A 19,529-nucleotide genomic window follows, 5' to 3' on the forward strand; every position below is an offset into this window, starting at 1 on the left:
GGAAGCACACCAGCCTGTGTGATCACGAGGTGTCGAAAGGATCAGGCATCATCAGAACAAAAAATCCTATCCTTGTGAATGAAGGGGGGAATGCAGAGTGGAGACCCAAAGCCCATTTGGAGGCCACTGGACATCCCCTTACAGAAGGGTCTTGGGGAGGAGATGAGCCAGTCAGGGTGCAGTGTAGCAATGATGAAAAATACAACTTTCCTCTAGTTCCTAAATGCTACCTCCCCTCCCACTATCATCCCAATTCTACCTTACAAATTTGACTGGACCAGAGGATGTATGTACACTGGTACAGATAGGAAATGGAAACAGGGAATCCAGGGCAGATGATCCCTTCAGAACCAGTGATGTGAGTGGCGATACTGGGAGTGTGGAGGGAGAGTGGGGTGGAAAGGGGGGAATCAGTTACAAGGTTCTACATATAACCTCTTCCCTGGGGGATGGACAGCAGAAAAGTGGGTGAAGGGAGACGTCGGGCAGGGCAAGATGTGACAAAATAATAATTTATAAATTATCAAGGGTTCATGAGGGAGGGGGGGAAATAAGCTGATGCCAGGGCCTTAAGTGGAGAGAAAATGTTTTGAGGATGATGAGGGCAATGAATGTACAAATGTGCTTTACACGATTGATGTATGTATGCATTGCGATGAGTTGTATGAACCCCTAATAAATTGATTTTAAAAATCAGTCATTCCTTTTCATTCACAAAGACAACGTAGAAAAGAATGTCAGTTACAATAGCCACCCAAAAATGAAACACTTAGGAATAATTTAACCAGAAAAACAAAAGGTAAACCCAAAGAGACCTACCGTAGAAGGTAGACCATGCCGTGTAAGAGGGGAAATGTACTATACTCGTGAATAGGAAGTGTTAACATTTTGTAAATGTCAATATTACCCAGTCACCTATGAATGTAACGTGATCCTGATTCACATCCCAGTGCCATCCTTAAGAGACAGACTAAGCACCAGTTTCGCATGGAAAGAAAGAAAGACCCCAGAGAAGCAAAGCACCTTTTTTAGGGCAAACCACTGCTGAAGAATAAAAATGTAAAAGGCCTCTCACTTCCTGCTCTCAAAACATAACACACTAGTCACGAGAGGCTCACGCTGGTACAGGACAGACACTGGGGGACGGAACTGAGGCTCCAGAAGTAAATCCTTCCATCCAGGAACTTTGACAAGCACTCAAAACCCAGTCGTGGGCAAAAGAGATTGTCTTTAACAAGCATTACTCTCAGAACTGGACTTCCACCTTCAGAAGTATGAAACAGGACTCGTCACAGAAAAAAAATAGGAACGCAACAGAGATGTCAATGTAAAATCGGCATGGACACAGGCTGCCAGCCGAGCTCAGCTGGACAGCTCTGGCCACGTGGCATAGTCACAACCAGCCTGGGTCCCGACAGCAGAAGGCCATCTGTCAACTGCGAATGTCTGCGTCACAGTAGAGACAGTTCAGGGTGACAAACTGCACGGCATGCACACATAGGCGCGTGTGCACACATGTACACACGCACAGGCACACAAATTTAATACAAACCAAAAGCCTAAAATAAACTCTAGTTCTTCAAAAAAAAATGTAAAATCGGAACCATAAAAATCTGTGGGAAACAGGAAATTAGGGTCCTACTACAGCGTATACACACACTGTCAAACAGAAACAAGGCAGAAGGCAGATGACTGACACCTGGAAGTTAGACTGCTATGTGTTTAACAGCGCAAAGGGAGAACCCCAATCCTGGGAGAAATCGGGGTGCAACAGCGTATCAGGCAAGGGACTAATCTCTAAGACTTCCAAAAAACTTCAAACAGCAAGGGAAAAAGAATAGTCATTTTTTAATGGACAAAAGACATGAATAACTACTTCACCAAAGACGACACTCAGGCAGGCAGGCAGGCAACATGAAGGAAGCGAAGAGCGACGCGAGTGGGAATGAGATACCGCCCCGCCCAACCTTCACAGCCAAATCCCAACAACAGTGCTGGGGAGGCAGAGAGCCTGAGCCCACGCACACTGTTGGTGAAACTAACATGGCGCCCCGTAAAAAGTTGGAAATAGAAACAATATATGCGCCAACAGTCCTAGAGAAGAAGGAGCTGTGACATGAATATAAACACACACACACACACACACACACACACGCTCCTCGCAACATGATGGCAGTAAGATGGAAAGCACCCAAACGCCTAAGTGGGAAAAAGAACCTGGTCCGTTCACATAGATGGGATGTGATACAATGCTAACCAGTAACGGAATCTGCAAGACACTTCACAGCACGATGAACCTGCCAGGGAAGTAGGTCAGCCACACACTCCGTCTGGTACGAGACTGCTATTGTAAAGTGCGAAGAAGATATTTGCACACTAAAAGAAGTGCCCCGCATTTTAACATGGGTGTAGAGCAGCGGCCCTCACCCTGTGGCTCGCAACCCCCTGGGGCACGGGGATCGGACGACTCTTTCACAGGGGTCGCCTAAGACCATTGGAAAACATACGGTAAATATTTCACCATATATAATTACATTGTTTTATGATTAATTGCTATGCTTTAATTATGTTCAATTTGTAACAATGAAGATACATCCTGCATAGCAGATATTTACATTACGATTCATCACAGTAGCAAAATGACAGTGATGAAGTAGCAATGAAAATGATTTGATGGTTGGGGGGTCAGCACCACATGAGGAACTGCATGAGGAAGGCTGAGAACCACGTGTCGGGACGGCAAAGAGGGCGTGCACGGGAGACCTGAGGGCTCAGGCCCAGGCTCTCCAGATACACCAAGGTCAATTGGCATAACTTGGTCCACAAAGATTTTTTTTTCCCCGCAAAGATAATATTACACGTCCTACCTTGATGAGTACTAACTGGGGTCTTAAAGGCGTTTGAGCTGTCAATTAAGGTCGATGGGCCTCTCCTCCAGAGGAAAGGAGAATGGAGGGCATTGAAGCCCTAAGATAACAAGGGGTGTGATGGCTCACTAGACCACACGGACACCAGTCCCCACCACCCTGAGACCAAAGCGGTTGAGGGAATCTGGCTAACACCACCAACCGCTCTAAAAGGAATCACATGAGAAGGTCCTAGATCTCAAACAAATTTACAAACTCACTGGCATCTAGCATTCCAACTCACAGTGACCCTATAGGACAGGGCAGAACTGCCCCGGTGAGTTTTTGGAGCTGTAACTCTTTTGGGGAGTAGAAAACTCTGTCTTTCTCCCAAGGAGCAGCTGGTGGTTTTGAACTGCTGACCTTGTGGTTAACAGCCCAATGTGTAACCACTATACCAGAGAGTAGGACAAAACTGTGGAACAAAACTCAAAATCATAACCAAGACTAGGGCCACGGGTTGGAAAGAGACTGGTGGGATTCCTGAGACTAAGCTTCATCACTCTCCAGGTCTGGAAGTGAACTCATTTCCATGGCTCAGTGCTCAGCCCCCAAACAGGCGAGTTTATACAGGGACCAATAATGCTAGGGAGGTCCACACCACAGAATAGTAATTTTTTTTGGATCAGAAAAAATGTGTATGAATTGTTGAATGGAAAGCTGATTTGCTCTGTAAGCCACCCAATCACAATGGTTTTTTAAAAATTGAAACCATAAAAAAAAACATAAAATGGAAAATCATCATCCATTCCTCTCTCCAATTTCCCTTTTACAAGGACTAGCTCTACTTCCACATTGTACCCATTCTATACTGTGGGAAACAAAGGTTTCTCCCGCCATCTCCCCCAAGTATATGTTAGATGGGGGAAGACACTGCTTGCAACTAATGGGGAATGATGGTCAGGTTACCTCCCTGAAGACACCAGCCATCCAGAGCAAGCAGACACCATTGTGTCTCCCACAATAGGTAGGGCCCTCTCCCTGCCTAGGGACAGTGGATCGCTTCCCTTGAAAGCTGAGGCTAAATAAAGTCTCCAGCTCCAGGGAAATCAAGGGTAGGCCGCCATCATGACTCTAGGGTCCGCCCATCTTGTCCCATGTGTACCCCCAATACCTTCCTTCCTATTGCATGTATACCCCTAGATCCTCCCCCTCCCATTACTGTAATACCTACAGTACACCCCCTTCCTGTGACGTGTCTTCACCTGTAACTAGGGGGCTTGGTTGCCCCCCAAAGATAAAGAAGCCTTGGTTAGTAATGAATCTCTCTCTCCCTTCTGCCCTGCACCACCAAGAGGAGCTGAGGTGAGCATGCTACCATGAAATGTATCTGACTCCTTCATTTTACTCTCTCTACTATCTCTCATATTTTCTACAACTTTACTATAATCTTTACTTATTATCGCTGTACTATTGCACCTACTGGACCCATGATGATTTGTTAGGGGCTGGCTGCCCCGACACTATACAAAAACTTTTTTTTTCTTTAACACAACAGTACATTCCTTTTATATCATGGTTTTCCCACATAAATTGGAAATTGTGTCTCTCGGGATTGCTTCTTGTAAATTAAGTGACTGATGTAATTTTAAAAGAATTAAACAAATTCTCCAAAAGGACCAGAGTATCATAAGTTCTACCCCCGCTGAGAGCACCCGAACCTCCTACAGACAGCAGGGCTGCTGTGGACCCCTCTACTAAGGACCGTGACATGGGAACCCCGAAACTCAAGTTCTCCCACTTCCCGAGCAAGCAAGATGCCTCCACTCTTACAGAAGGTGTCCACTCTCTAGGGCCTACGTCTCATTGGCAAGCCAGAACCTTACCTGTGACAGAGGCTATGAAAGAGATGGCTTCTTCTCTCTTCCTCCATCCAAATGCCATCTTGATGCTTTATTTTTAATAAGATAGAATATTAAGGTGTTTCATTTATTTACAGTATACCGTAATACTTTTATAGTTTGCTAAATATGGGCAGTGTTTTTCGTTTTCCAAATACAGGTATTCATTAGTGTTAATAGCTAGGGATCACCTGACCACATATACACCCATAGTTGCTTTGGTAGTTACATAATCTGTTGTCAGTTTGAGATTTATGAGTGAAGGGGTGGGGTTTAGCCTGTCGATCAGGTCGCAGTTTGATGACCTCATCTGGAGACGCTAAGGAGATCAATAGCTCGTTGGAGGCGGGCCACACTCACTCCCTGCGAGACATTCTTGGTGAGAAGACACATGGAGCTATGCTGATTGAGCCAGAGCCCTGGAGCTGGAGGAGCCACATGGAGACCCCCGCCAGCGCTGAGATGCTTCCACCACCACAGGCTCCACAAGACTTCCCACCCACTGGCCTGCGATCTTCCTGTATTCAGCGTCATTGCATGTGTTTCATGAGTCTGAAGAGGACTTTATAGATTGAAATTGGAAATATGGGCTAATATCGGACTTAAGGACTTGATCTGGACGGGGCTGCGATGTTTCCTCAATGTTCAATGGCTCATGTATATAAAGCTCGCTCTTATACACATATGAGTCTCCCTAGATTTGTTTCTCTCGTCGACGCAGACGAACAGTTTCATAAGGTGTTCGTTTTTACAGGGAAAGCAGCTGCCGATGGCTCTGTGGGTGGGGCATCAGGCCATCAATACATAAGGCCGTTGGCTGAAAGCTACCAGTGGTTCCGGGGGAAAGAAGAGACTGCCTGCTCCTATACTCATGTGCCGTCTGGGGAACCCCGACAGCGCGCTGTGAGTCAGAAATGACGGGATGGCCCTGGGGGGGTTGTTTTTAATGGCGGTGGGGAGTGGGGAGGAGAAACGGGTTTAAAGATGCCAAACCCAGGCTCATCCAGCACTTCCAGGCAGGTGAGGCAGAGGGCATGTCTTTGACCACAGGCTCTCTGACTTTTCCAGTGAGTGGACATGCAGAGGGTGTAACTAGGGGGCCAGGCCACTCAGGCAGGTGGCACATCTGCTCCGTCCCTCCCTCCCTTCCTCTTGCTGGGCTCCTGCCACTATCTTCTCAGCGATCGCTGCTGCCACCACCACACTGCCCTCTCACTTCCTCCACCAACTCTGGCTGCAGTAGCACCAACATCACCAGCCCACAGAGCGCCCGACAACGGGGACCAGTATGCTGCCGTCATGTACCTTACCTCCTTCTCTTTCGTAAGACCTTCTGCTGCGCCCCGAGTCCTCCCAGCACAAGGTGAATTTCCTCCAGGCTACACCCAGTGCACAGCTGACCTCTTGGAACTTAATCCAGCCCCTGGATTGGAAGGAAGAGGAAAGGGCATGTTTTCAGGTGGCTCTGTACGTGTGACATTTTATGAGCCTCCCCCTCTTACCTGCTAGAACTGTCAAGCATCTTAAAAAAAGAGACAAAGCAAAATATGAAACTCACTCCTATTCCTATGCCTGTGCTAACAAAGGAAATTAAGAAAGTGGTTCATGCAATGATTAAAATACTAAGAATGTCATAAAAGGGCAAAACTTGATTACTAAACACTAAAATTTTAAAAAGCAAGGGATATGGACAGTTCACCAAGGAAGGTAATTGGGGAATGTGTACCATTGTGCCATTACAGAGAAGCCAATCAAAACTGCAATGTGATTGTATTTCACCCCCGCAATAATGACGCTAATGCTGATGAGGTTGTGAAGGGATTAGAGCTTTTTATTTCTTTCTTTCTTTCGAAATTAGAATTCTTATACATTGCTAGTGGGAATATAAAATGGTACAGCCTCTATGGAAAATGATACAAGACTTCCTTAGAAAGCTAAAAAATGATACAAGACTTCCTTAGAAAGCTAAAAAATGATACAAGACTTCTTTAGAAAGCTAAAATCCAGCAATCCTAGTCCCAGCTAGACACCCTACAACCATAAGCAGTTATTTGAGTAGACATAGGCACCCCCTTAATCATGGCAGACAGACGGACATCTGTCTGTGCCCATCCATGGGCGGATGGGTGACCTGCTACGTGCACACCATGGCATCGACCATGCAACAGGAAAGAGTAACACCCGGCCTCAGAAACATCTCATGCCCTGAGTTAATTTGGAGGACACTTTGCTGAGTGAAAGAAGTCCATGACAAAATGAAAAATATTCTATGAGAGAGACCACCATTATTAAAAAAGAAAGGTAGAAAGAACAAAGACAAGAAAAGGTTTGTACACACACACACACATTAAAAATAATCTTTGAAGGTACCAGCAATGGGAGAGGAAGGGAGAAAAAACTATAGCTAGATAGAAGACACGTGTTCATAGAGGCGAAGGAAAGGGCAACGTACAATATGGGAGGACTTGGTAAGACGGGACCGAGACAAAGGCAGGCGGCTGACTATGGTCCCGAGATTTTCACAGACGAGCCTGTGCAATACAGGAAGAGGGGTGGGAGTCTAGGGGGGAGCACCTGTGCCTGAAGAGACAGGTTGGCAGGCACTCTGTGTATATTCATAGAGGCAATAGAGCTCACAAAGGATCCAAGTCATGGATGGATCAGACGGGACCAAACATCTCACAGAACAAAGTTCTTAGGATCAAAGGCAAGGGCCCCTAGACTCAGGACATCAACACACATCTGGCACAACATGATTCCTGAAGACGATGTGCTACGACCTGCTTTGGTGAGTAGTGCTTGAAGTCTGAAAGGTTTGGAACCAGCCACCTAATGTCAGAGGAAACCAGCCTCCAACAGCTGCAGGGCCAGACGGTGCAAATGTACAGCGGTGATATATGTAAAATAAAGGAGTCAGACACATTTGGTGGTAGCATGCTCACCTCAGCTCCCCTTGATGTACCACACAGAACTGGGAGAAGTGAGAGTGAGCCCTTACTATCTTGGGGCGTTTATAGGTAGCCTAAGACATGCATATTCAGTACTGACATGCATCACAAGGTGGGTGGTGTCTACATTAAGGTTCCTTAAGATATCACCTAATTACCTGCATTGGGGGAAAGTCCAAGGGAGTTGGATGTCACGGTGGGAAGAGAGCCCCAAAGGACAATGTCTGCTTCTACAGGGAGATGGAACCCACCATGTGCTCACTTTAAGGCAGCCTAGCTGTTGAGGGGAGAACCTGTGGAAATGATGTCTCTTTAATCGTTTCATTAGGGGCTCATACAGCTCTTATCACAATCCATACATACATCAATTGTGTAAAGCACATTTGTACATTCATTGCCCTCGTTGTTCTGAAAACATTTGCTCTCCACCTAAGCCCCTGGCATCAGCTCCTCGTGTTTTCCCCTCCCTCCCGCTCCCCCCTCTCTCATGAACTTTTGATTGTTTATAAATTATTATTTTGTCATATCTTGCCCTGTCCAACATCTCCCTTCACCCCCTTTTCTGTTGTCCATCTCACAGAGAGGAGGTCATATGTAGAACCTTGTAATCGGTTCCCTTTTCAACCCACCCTCCCAGTATCGTCACTCATACCACTGGTCCTGAAGGGATCATCTGTCCTGGATACCCTGCGTTTCCAGTTCCTATCTGTACCAGTGTACATCCTCTGGTCTACCCAGATTTGTAAGGTAGAACTGGGATCACGATAGTGGGGGAGGAAGAAGCATTTAGGAACAAGAGGAAAGTTGTATGTTTCATCGTTGCTACATTGCACCCTGACTGGCTTGTCTCCTCCCTGAGACCCTTCTGTAAGGGGATGTACAGTCGCCTCCAAATGGGCTTTGGGTCTCCACTTTGCACTCCCCCCCTCATTCACAATGATAGGATTTTTTTGTTCTTTGATGCTGAATACCTGATCCCTTCGACACCTCGTGATCACACAGGCTGGTGTGCTTCTTCCATGTGGGCTTTGTTACTTCTGAGCTAGATGGTCGCTTGTTTACCTTCAAGCCTTTAAGACACCAGATGCTATATCTTTTTTTTTTTTTAACAATTTATTGGGGCTCATACAATTCTTATCACAGTTCATACATATACATACATCAATTGTATAAAGCACATCTGTACAGTCTTTGCCCTAATTATTTTTTTCTCCTCTTTTCTTTTTTTACATTTTTTAGGGACTCATGCAACTCTTATCACAATCCATACATATACATACATCAATTGTATAAAGCACATCCATACATTCCCTGCCCCAATCATTCTCAAGGCATTTGCTCTCTACTTAAGCCCCTTGCATCAGGTCCTCTTTTTTTCCAGATGCTATATCTTTTGATAGCTGGGCACCGTCAGCTTTCTTCGCCACATTTGCTTATGCACCCATTTGTCTTCAGTAATCATATCAGTGAGGTGAGCACACAATGATATGATTTTTTGTTCTTTGATGCCTGATAACTGATCTCTTCGGCACCTCATTATCACGCAAGCTGGTGTGCTTCTTCCGTGTGGGCTTTGTTGCTTCTGAGCTAGATGGCCGCTTGTTCACCTTCAAGCCTTATCTTGAAGACGCTATATCTTTTGATAGCTATCTATCTTTTGATAGCCATGCACCATCAGCTTTCTTAACCACATTTGCTTATGCACCCGTTTTGTCTTCAGCAGTTGTGTTGAGGAAGGTAAGCATCATAGAATGCCAATTTAACAGAAGAAAGTATTCTTGCATTGAGGGAGTACTTGAGTGGAAGCCCAATGTCCTTCTGCTACCTTAATACCAAACCTATAAATATATGCACATAGATCTATCTCCCCATCCTCATATATATTTGCCTTTTTTAGACCTCTATAAATGTCCTTTGCCTCCTAGCTCTTTCCTCTATTTCCTTTGACTTTCCTTTTGTCCCACTATCATGTTCAGTCTTCATTTGGATTTCAGTAATTCCTCTTGGTTACATTACCCTTGATCATGCCCTACCAGGTCTCCTACACCCTTCTCACCACCGATTTGGATCACATGTCCCTGGGTTTGTTAACACCACTACCTTTCCCCCCACCTTCCCCTCTCCCATGTACCCCCGGAACTATTGGTCCCATTGTTTTCTCCTTTAGATTGTTCATCCAGCCTATCTTATTTAGATAGACCTATGGAAATAATAACATGCACAAAAATAAGACAGAGCAAAACCAAGCAACAATATACAACAAAACAACAACAACAAACCAATGACACAAAAAAACACAACAAGAAAGAAAAGCTTGTAGTTAGTTCAAGGATTGTTTGTTGGCCTTTAGGAGTGTTTTCCTGTCCAGTCTGTTGGGGCACCATGCCCTGGCCCCAAAGTCTACCTTCAGCATTCGCTGAGGACCTCGCCGCTCCATTCCCTTGGTGTTCTGTTGCACCCCTCTGTGTGGCGGGATCATATTGGGTGCAATTCCCACACTGTGTCTCCGGTGTTGTCCCCTGTAGGGCTATGGGTCAGTGAGGGACATCATGTCTCATAGTGGGGCCGTCCATGTGGTCCTCTTTATGGACTGACTGCTCTAATGGGGAACATCGTCCTCAAGGCCTGATGGGCCAGCATGTGCTCCACTCTCTCCTCCTCCCCATTCACCTGCTCCCGTGTGCTCTGATCAGATATGCCTCTCTCCCAGAACTATAGATTCAATGCTGTCCTTTGAAATAAATTCTTCTGGGGGGAGGGACAGGTGTCTACCTAGTAGTTGGGATTGGGGCCGGCCCCTCAGGGAATGATTTTTAAAGCAGGATAATATAGTTGGACTTCACCTCTAACTTACCAAAGTGGAGGCTTTCCTACCGTGCAATACCAGCTTTCCAGATTCCCTCTGTTGTAAGTCAGGGAATAGAGTCCTTGTCATATTTCCCTCAGTGTGAGTTTCCCACAATCTAAGATACAACTATTGGCCTCTTTCCATTCAGAGCAAAGGGACACGGAGGAACCAAAGATTCAGGAGGACCAATGGACCGTGTGAAGCACATGTGAAGCACAGTCTACAGTGACCCTGGGACCAGGAGAACGAGATGGTGCCGGACTGCCAACACTGCTCTGACTAGAATCACAACGTAGGGCCATGGACAGAGTGGGAGAAAGCTGTGGAACAAAAATTACAATTCACAAAAAGAACAGACTTACCGGTCAACAGAGACTGGAAGAAACCGGGAACTATAGACCTAAGATGCCCTTCTGACTTGGAATGGTAGCCAGTTCTAGAGGCCACCTATCAGCTAAACAATAGACAGAACAAACTAGTCTAAGCCCAAGACCATCTAATCAATTCTATGGGATTCATGAAACTAAGTCTGTATGAGAGTAGACAGCTTCATTTTTCTCCAAGGGAGCGGCTAGTGGGTTTGAACCAGTGACCTTGTGGTTAACAGGTCAATGCCTAACTCACACCACTACCACAGGCTCAAGCCATGAGCAGCACGGGAGGAAAATGCGCACTTTAGAATGATCAAAAAGGCCCTTAGCCCCAAAGCAAAGGTGGGAAGGCAGGAAGGGGTGGAAAATCGGAAAGGAAAAGGCTGAGTGGGGACAGGATCATATTATGGAGAGGGCAGCTGATATCCTGGGGTTATTGAGAGGTCAACGCTGAGACACTGACCTACATAGGACTGAGACAAAGGTCAGGTTGAGAGCGGCTTTATTAGGGCGGGGAAGGAGCTCCCGGGAGGGAAGGGAGAGCAGAGAAAGGGACAGGCGCATCTTGAGCTCCTGGGCAGGTTCAGAGACCCAAGGAGTTAAGTTAGGGAAATCGCACCCATCGTTGGGGCAGTGGGATATTTGTAGGATTTGGGTCAGGGAAATATGCAAATGAGGTGAAGAGAGCTGCTGGCACTTGTGCGGATGAGAAGGGAGGCTTTCAGGTGCGCAGCTGCAGGGGCTGAGTTCTTCCCAGACCAGCTTCTTGGCATGTGTGGGGAGAGGCTGCACAGTCCAGCTCTGGCCTTGAGAGGCCTGCGTGCGTGCATGCATACGTGTGTGTGTGAGGGGCTGTGTGGATCCGGCCCGGGAGATAAGCTCCTTGGAATGCTGGAGGCAGGGACTGCACAGTCCAGCAGATCACCCTCTTTCTGAGAGGCTGGGGGAAGGGACTGCGTGGTCCGGACCCTGTCCCATTACATCGCCTACAGCTATCAAATGGGAAACGAAGTTGTCTGGCACACTTGCCCAAGAAAGATGGGTGTACCAAAAGTAGCAAAATAACGCTGAAGGAATTTGAAGCCTGCAATAACTCGAAAGTCAGCTGTGGAAAGTAACTTGCTATTAGTTACTAAGTATTGAACCAGTTTCCTCGGTGACAAAAATATACACGTGCACGTGTGAATTGTAACATCTCAAAATAGCCCTAAACTTCAAAAGTCTCCCAAAGCAAAAAACAATCTGGTCTATTCACTCTGAAACAATGGAAGCAAAGTCTTATATGGTCAAAGAATAGGGGTGAATCTTACAAACGATACTGGGTACCTAATAAACCAGATGCAAAAATAACACCCACTGTGACTTCTTTATTTGGGGGTGGGAGTGGGAGATGTCCAACCGACAAGCTTAATTAATAAGCGTGGTGACTGAGATTTTTGGGGAGAGGAAGGTTTGTGAGCAGCATTTGGGGAACTTCTTTGCCGATAAGATTTTACTTTTGTTTCAAGAGTAAACAAAAATCCCTTTGCCAGCGGATGCATATTACTAGAGAAGAATGGCGTCTTGCTATCAAAATACAAGAGCCTCAAAAGACACAGGAACTAGGGCCGCCTCCAAGAGCAGCGCCGAGACTGCGCACGTGGGACTCCAAGAGCGCAGAAGGACGCGCCGGCTCTGGGGTACGCGACTTCCGGCGTGCGTGTGTGGCCCCACCCCTAACCCCTACGCGCAGAAGCCGGTCTAGTCCGGTCCAAGGGGGGCGGCACCGGTGGGTGGTGTCTCTTGACTTCACCAATCATTTGTCCTTCGGGAAAGGATATGTAGGCGGACCAATAGGGTGCAGCTAGCGGGACTCCGCCCACAAGCTCGTCGGACCAATCGGCGAGCTGCAGTCCGCGCGGGGCGGGGCGGTTTGGCCGAACGGAGCCGAGCCGAGCCGGGCGGTATGGCTGGCGGGGCTCGAGAGGTGCTTACGCTGCAGTTGGGACATTTTGCTGGTTTCGTGGGAGCGCACTGGTGGAACCAGCAGGTAAGCTTTCCCGGCGCCCCCGAGGAGCTTTTCGTGATCTCAAGCCCTGAGTTTCAGCCTAAGCCCCAACCTCCTCCTGCCGCCCCAGGATGCTGCTCTGGGCCGCCCGACGGATGCCAAGGAGGCGCCAGCAGAGTTGTCCCCCGACGTCCTGTACCGGACGGGACGGACCCTGCATGGCCTGGACACCTACACGCCGCGACTCATCATCATGGATCTGAAGGGTGAGGTGGAAGTGGGGGTTAGAGGTGCTTAGTTTGCCCCTTCTGCGTGTGGAGTCTCCAGCATCCTTTGCTGCAAGACCCTAAGGCTACATTAACCAAAGATGAAGAGCCCACCGGAGAGGCCACCCCTCAGGGGACGCAGGAGGGCACGCGGTATTCCCCCCCCGCCCCCCCCCGAGAACTCTTGTGGGAAGGGTAGCACCGCGCAGGCCGCCGTCGTGCCAATCTAATGACGTTTCCTGGACCAGCCAAGGTACTGGAGGGAGGATGGTGTGAGGGGTGACAGCGAGGACCTTATATGTCTGTGCAGGTAGCCTGAGCTCCCTGCAGCAGGAAGGTGGACTCTACAGAGACAAACAGCTAGATGCTGCAATCGCTTGGTGCGTACCTGTGCTGTGTTGGGGGGCAGGTGCCCTTAGAGAACTGGAGAACCCAGGGAGTGTCGCCATGCTCAATCTCCAACTCTGCCAGGCAGGGGAAGCTGACCACGCACAAAGAGGAACTCTGTCCCAAGAACCCCTATCTCCAGGATGTGCTGAGTGCGGAGGTGAGGGCCCTGCCCAGGCTCTGTAAGCCACTGAGGACTCCGACTCCACCTTGGCAGAGAAAGCACGTTGAGCCTCTTACACTCCTTAGAATAGTGTTCAGGGGGCAGGGGAAATCACTTATTTTCCTGTGATTGTGGAAAGCGAGGTGGCTGCATGGAACTGAAGTAGACTTCTCACCCGTCCCAGGGAGTACGGAGCAGTGACGGTGTCTGGAGGGTCAAATCCATCCCCAATGGCACACGGGAGGCATGTCCAGGTACACCAGGTGGGGGAAGGGGGCGGGGAGGCGAGGAAAGTACTACAGTTCCCTCCGCTTTTTCCCTCAGCTTCCCTTGCACAAACGCCCACGCCACCCGCCACCCCTGAGAGCAGCGTCAGAGTGTGGTCGGACTTCCTGCGAGTGCGGCTCCATCCCCGAAGCATCTGTATGATTCACAAGTACAACCACGATGGGTACGAGGGCCCAGCACACCTGGGTCCCCACCACAGCCAGGGCCTCCTTGGTGCCACCCTCCGAGACAGGAGAGACTGAGGAGGGTGAGGGTGGTGTCCTCGGTCCCCAACTCCTGGGTCTCATATTCCCATGTGGCAGGGATACAGGTCGGCTGGAGGCTTTTGGCCAAGGCGAGAGTATCCTGCAGGAGCCTGGGTACCTGGAAGAGCTGGAGGACAGGCTGCACTTCTATGTGGAGGAGTGTGACTACTTGCAGGTAGCGGGGCCGGGGCCGGGGCCACAGCACACACAGTAGAGACTCCCGTCTTAAGCTGTCCTCTCCTCCATCTCTAAAGACCCCTCTCTCTCCAGGGTTTCCAGGTCCTTTGTGACCTGCACGACGGCTTCTCCGGGGTAGGCGCTAAGACTGCAGAGCTGCTACAGGACGAGTACTCGGGCCGGGGATTGATAACGTGGGGCTTGCTCCCGGGGCCCTACACACTCGGGGTGAGTGGATCACGCAGAGAACACGGTTGTAGGGTGGGAGGGAGAAATGGGAGGATTCAAACCCGCACACTCCTCCATGATGTCACCAGGAGCCCCAGAAGAGCGTCTACCGTCTGCTAAACACAGCTTTCGGGCTGGTGCGCCTGACTGCTCACAGCTCCCTCGTCTGCCCCTTGTCCTTGGGTGGAAGCCTAGGCCTGCGACCGGAGCCACCTGTCACCTTCCCCCACCTGCAGTACGATGTAAGGCCCTATGCTCCCGTGCAGACTACAGTGGGCTCACAGGAATACCTGTCCCTTGACCCCACAGTGTCATGGTCATTCTTGGCCCAAACACAGCCCTACAAGAGGACCTGCCTCTGCCACCACTGTCCCAGGCCCCCAAGGCCAAGCATGCTCCTCTCCGTGCCCCTTTCCAGGCAACTCTGCCCTTCCACTGCAGTGCCATCTTGGCTACGGCCCTGGACACAGTCACTGTCCCGTATCGCTTGCGCTGCTCGCCAGTTCCCATGGTTCACCTGGCCGACATGCTGAGCTTCGCTGGGAAAAAGGTATGGGGGTTGGGGAGGGCACAGAGAGGAGCTGAGGCCAATCTCAGACCTGACCTGGCCCTTGCTTCCAGGTGGTGACAGCTGGAGCCACCATCCCCTTCCCCTCAGGACAGTCCCTTCCTGATACCCTGATGCAGCTTGGGGGAGCCAGCCCATGGACCCCGCTGTCTGCCTGTGGGGACCCACCCGGAACTCGCTATTTTGCCCATTCTGTGGTGCTCAGGGGCGTGGGCAGCGCACTGCACACCAGGTACGTTGGAGTGAGGAGCCCTTCTTACCCACGTGCCCACCTCTCGACATTGACGGCATTGCCTCTCGGCCCTTGGGGTTGTGGTGACACACAAGGTCTCTGAGAAGCCGGCTACGCTGATGGGTTAGGAGTCTTCTTGGGCTGGTGTTCATGCCGGCCTAGTAAAGGTGGTCTGGGCATGGTCCCGCAGCCCGCTCCCCGCAGCATCGTCTCTGCGCTCCCCGCTGCACACGTGTGCCACCGGGGAGGAGGTCCTGACCCAGTACTTAAGGCAGCAGCAGCCCAGGGCTGTAAGGTCAGTGCAAGACTCACTCCTCCCCTCCTCCCCCACTTCCCCGTCCCCCTCCCCGCTTGCTGCGCCCCACTTGCTATTCTCTTGCCCCCACAGTTCTTCCCATCTGCTGCTGACTCCTTGCAAGGTGGTTCCTCCATATCCACGCCTCTTCTCCTCGAGCCTCAGTAAATGGGGCTCAGTTCCGGACGGTCCGCCAGTGGGGGCAGGTATGTAGGCGATGAAGAAAAAAAGTACACTCTCCGCCAGCCAGGGAGGGGTCTGCAGACTGCCACCCAGGGGAGCATTCCTCCATCCAGCCTGCCCTCCTCAGGAACCCTCGCCTAGTACTTGTGTCCAGCAAGGGCCCAGACTCCTGTGACTGTGTGTGCGTCCCTCCCTCCACAGCAGCAGAGAGCATCGCGGTGTTTGGAAACCTGGCTTCCTCTTCGGCTCTGCATCAGACCCTTGGAGACTTGGCCAAAGAGCTCAGCAGACTGGACCTGCGGCGCTGGGCCAGCTTCATGGCTGCTGGAGCGGAGCAGGACGACCTGGAGGAGGTGGTGCAGGAGCTACACAGCCTGGCCCAGTGCTACCGGCCTAGCGACAGCCTCGCATACTGAAGTCCCAGAGCAGGCAGGAGCTGCTTTCCGATAAAAACTGCTCGATGCGTGAGGGCTCCGTGCTGGCTGCACCCAACAAGTCTTTATTACACTGAGAAACACATGATTCGAGCACAGGACAATAAATACGGACCATTTGAAATAAAAAAGAGAAAGGGCTGAACCCCTCTTCTGCATTGCTATTTACAACGGTGCCATGGCTTTCACACAGGCAGCACAGGAGGGCAGAACCCTGGGCCCTAGTCGGCCCCCAGCCTGACTGTGCCTTGTCCCTGGCCTCTCCACTTCCGGCTGAGTGGAGCCCAGGGCTTGCACAAGCAGCGGGCCGTGCTGGCTGTGGCCCTGTGCCTCACTCATCCAGCTCCTCCTCGGAGAGCAGGTCCCCGTGGTCAGAGAGCTGGTCCGTATTGCTGGTGCTGGTTGCATCGTCCTCGTCCTCCGAGCTGGCCTCGCAGGCCGTGTGGAAGAGCTGCATGAGCTCTCGGAAGCGGTGGGAGACCTGGGTGGGAGCACGAGGGCCACTGTCACCGCCACGTGCCAGGGCACTGCGGAGCAGCAGTGGAACAGGCTGTGCCTTCCACACGTCAGCGTCCTGACAGCTGCAGCTCCTTTATACGCAGGGAAACTGGCTACATAATTAGCCCAAAGCCACACTTCCACCAGAAATCTGGAATAAAGCCTTTGTTCCATTGCTACCTCGAAATCCAATCGATGCCCCTGTGCTTTGAACCATGAGCATGTGATGAAACCCTCCCTAGGAGACACCTCTGCCGGAACCTTAGTTTTCAATGTGGTGCATTTGAAGTCTCAAGTGTCTTTTGGGGCTCCCCCACCCACCCCCCCTTACCTCAGCAGGGGTCTTATTTCCCAGCTGTTGGGAGATGCTGCTGAAGGTCTGTGGCTGTGCCCCCTGCTCCTGGCACATGGTGAGAATCACCCGGTCAGCTTCCCTGTGAGCCAGAGCATGGGTGATCCTGAGGAGCCAGCCACCCTTGCGTGCCTCCCGCCCTTCCATCCTGCCCTCACCTACCTTGTCCACAGAACCACCTTTTCCCCAGTGGAGCTGACCTTGCTGTTGTTGGCACATACGGTAGCTTCCGTGGCCTTTGGTGGCTGTTCCCCATCTGGACCTCTGCCCTCCAGTCCACTGTCCTTAGTCAAACTCCCGCTAAGGGCTTTTGGGGACATGTCTGAGGCATCAGTCGCTGAAGAAGATTCGTGGACGGGGGACATCCTGTCTGCGGTCTTCACTCCAGCTCTGCTTAAGGGCAGCCCACTCTCTTGAGTTTCTAGTTCGTCAGTCACCCCAGACTCCTGTTTATTCCCTAAGTCTCTGGTCCTTGAAGAAACAGGGCTTGGGAAGGGGGCAGGGAGCTCAACAGTCTCAGGCCATGTCTCCGTTGCGGAAGTCCTGGACCCAGCCAAAGCTTCCTGGCCCTCGCTGTCTGCGTGAAGTGTGGAACCAGACATCTCGGGCCCAACTTGACTGCTTGCAACCGTTGGTGAGGAAGGGTGAGCACCGTCCGGTGAGCACGGTGGTGGGCCATCCAGGAGGAGTCGGTCGGTAACGGTCACTTCTCGGGTGGGCAACGATACGCTCCCTGCAGCCAATCCTGCTGAAGGGAAAAATAAGGACCTAAGGATAGGGTCACATGACAAAGCTCTAACAAAGCCGGGAGGGAGGGCTACACCCACTACCATGCTGAGAGTGTAGATCTGAGAGGATCTGGAGGGACCCGTGGAAGGGCTCTGAAGGGGACAGAGAGAGTATGGCTCCTGAGACTGTAGCACCTACTTCGGCAGGAGGATTGAGGTCATAGGGTAGAAAGGCAAGGCTGTCATTTAGTGAAGCTCAAACTGGGTCAGGGCCAAGGACGTGAGGAAGAAGGCTGGGTGGGCTTGGGAACTTGGTTACTCACCGGGGACAGGTGTCTCTCCCTTTCTGGTGGCTCTGCCAGTCCTGTTCTGCATCACCTCAACACTTTCCCGCTCCTCTGGGGCTTCTGCCTCCACCACATCCTTGCTCTGCCCGGGGTCCTTGGCAGCATGCATGGGGCTGGCCTCACGGTGGGGACTACTGCTCACCAACTCCTGGGGCTCCTTGCTCTTGTAGGATTTGCTGTCACAAACCTGTACAGATGGTTAAGGGTCACCTGACCTGTATTTCAATTGATGGCCACAGAAGAAGCCATGCCAACCAATCATGGTCACTGGTCCAGCAGAGGGCGCTGCACTCCCCGACCCAGCACTGACCCTCTGTTTCTAGAGCAGCAGGGATGACTGTGAGGACAGGAGTTCCCGACACAGGTTTGCATTCAAACAAACCAACACACACGACTAAGAGAGAGATCGTTGATCTGGGTGAGCTGTTTCCAAATCCTAGACACAGGCTCAATTAAAAATGCAAGACTCATTTATATTTTTAAAGATTTGACCTTGCATGTATTCAAGTACGTGTATAAAAGAATATATTATTTAGAAATGTACAATTTATTTTAGGACTGTGAGGAGGTACAAACTATGGCCCACAGCGGGCCCTGGGCAGCTGAGTGCCATCCTGACCCCGGCCCTCCTCACCTTGCTGCTGCAGTGGCTGCAGCTCCTCCTCTTGCTCTTCTTCAGCTTCGAGTCAGGCCCGCCCTCGTGGCACGAACAGCTACAGTCCTTGGTCCCATCCGGCCACTCAGTCTCCTAGGAGATACTTAGCTGGAGTAACTGCCGTGCAAGCACTCTGGGCCCAAGAGGAAGCTGAACAAGCCCCACCTGCAAGCATTTTCCTCGTGCACCATCTCTTGACAGTGCCTGGGAAGTCTGACCACAGCCTATCATAAACCCCGAAAGCAATCCCTAAGTGACCAAAAGACTAATGTATCCCCAGTGTCCAGATGTTTCAAAAAATTTTTCAGTCAACTACAATCTCCAGCAACATCACTGGAGAGCTCCTGTGCCTTGGTTTCCTTCTGTCTCCCTGCGCCTTGGGCGCTCCTCTCTTGCAATCAGTCCCCTGGGGAGGGCTTTATACACAAGGAAGGCCCAGCCAATGACACCTGCTGTTTAACAAGCCCGAGACCTAAGGACTGCTATCATCCCTATGCAGGATGAAACAGACAGAGGTTCAACAAGTTACCCAAGCTCATTCTGCTACCAAGAAGCTGTCTCTCCCAGTTTATGAAGAGGAAA

The 19,529-nt window shown here is 50.5% G+C and overlaps 2 protein-coding genes across 10 annotated transcripts in view; one reads left to right on the plus strand and one right to left on the minus strand.

The window, feature by feature from the left end:
- The first annotated feature begins 12,810 nt into the window (after positions 1-12,810).
- MSTO1 (misato mitochondrial distribution and morphology regulator 1) lies at positions 12,811-17,010 on the plus strand. Of its 4 annotated transcripts, none has more exons than XM_075563005.1 (14): positions 12,811-12,943; positions 13,032-13,167; positions 13,478-13,547; positions 13,639-13,714; positions 13,902-13,971; positions 14,042-14,168; positions 14,308-14,425; positions 14,521-14,655; positions 14,745-14,897; positions 15,074-15,205; positions 15,277-15,455; positions 15,646-15,750; positions 15,844-15,956; positions 16,138-17,008. In XM_075563005.1, exons 1-14 carry the CDS (start codon positions 12,860-12,862, stop codon positions 16,347-16,349), a joined length of 1,710 nt encoding a protein of 569 aa, XP_075419120.1. In that variant the 5' UTR covers positions 12,811-12,859; the 3' UTR covers positions 16,350-17,008. The 4 variants fall into 4 exon arrangements, with proteins under 4 accessions (XP_075419120.1, XP_075419112.1, XP_075419102.1 ...); XM_075562997.1 differs by having other exon boundaries at positions 16,135-17,007; XM_075562987.1 differs by having other exon boundaries at positions 15,646-15,956; positions 16,138-17,010.
- The window catches only part of GON4L (gon-4 like), an 84,513-nt gene continuing 81,382 nt past the window's right edge, over positions 16,399-19,529 (minus strand). For 5 of the 6 annotated variants that reach the window (XM_075562968.1, XM_075562959.1, XM_075562948.1 and 2 more), the window contains 5 exons: positions 18,927-19,040; positions 18,269-18,479; positions 17,380-17,965; positions 17,197-17,299; positions 16,399-16,848 (listed from right to left, as the gene is read on the minus strand). In XM_075562968.1, coding sequence (XP_075419083.1) covers positions 16,699-16,848; positions 17,197-17,299; positions 17,380-17,965; positions 18,269-18,479; positions 18,927-19,040 — 1,164 coding nt within the window. In that variant the 3' untranslated portion in view covers positions 16,399-16,698. The remainder of the gene's footprint in view (positions 16,849-17,196; positions 17,300-17,379; positions 17,966-18,268; positions 18,480-18,926; positions 19,041-19,529) is intronic. The other variant, XM_075562941.1, reaches the window with a different exon arrangement.

This window comes from Tenrec ecaudatus, chromosome 1, assembly GCF_050624435.1.
Source record: "Tenrec ecaudatus isolate mTenEca1 chromosome 1, mTenEca1.hap1, whole genome shotgun sequence".
In the NCBI taxonomy this organism is placed as follows: Eukaryota; Metazoa; Chordata; class Mammalia; order Afrosoricida; family Tenrecidae; genus Tenrec; species Tenrec ecaudatus.

What these genes read in the sequence shown, in the direction of transcription:
- MSTO1 (XM_075562980.1), top strand. Translation starts at nt 12,860, where the DNA reads ATGGCTGGCGGGGCTCGAGAGGTGCTTACGCTGCAGTTGGGACATTTT. An exon ending in CATCATCATGGATCTGAAGG is followed by an intron (nt 13,168 to 13,477) that starts GTGAGGTGGAAG and finishes ATGTCTGTGCAG; the next exon opens with GTAGCCTGAGCTCCCTGCAG. An exon ending in CACACGGGAGGCATGTCCAG is followed by an intron (nt 13,972 to 14,041) that starts GTACACCAGGTG and finishes TTTTTCCCTCAG; the next exon opens with CTTCCCTTGCACAAACGCCC.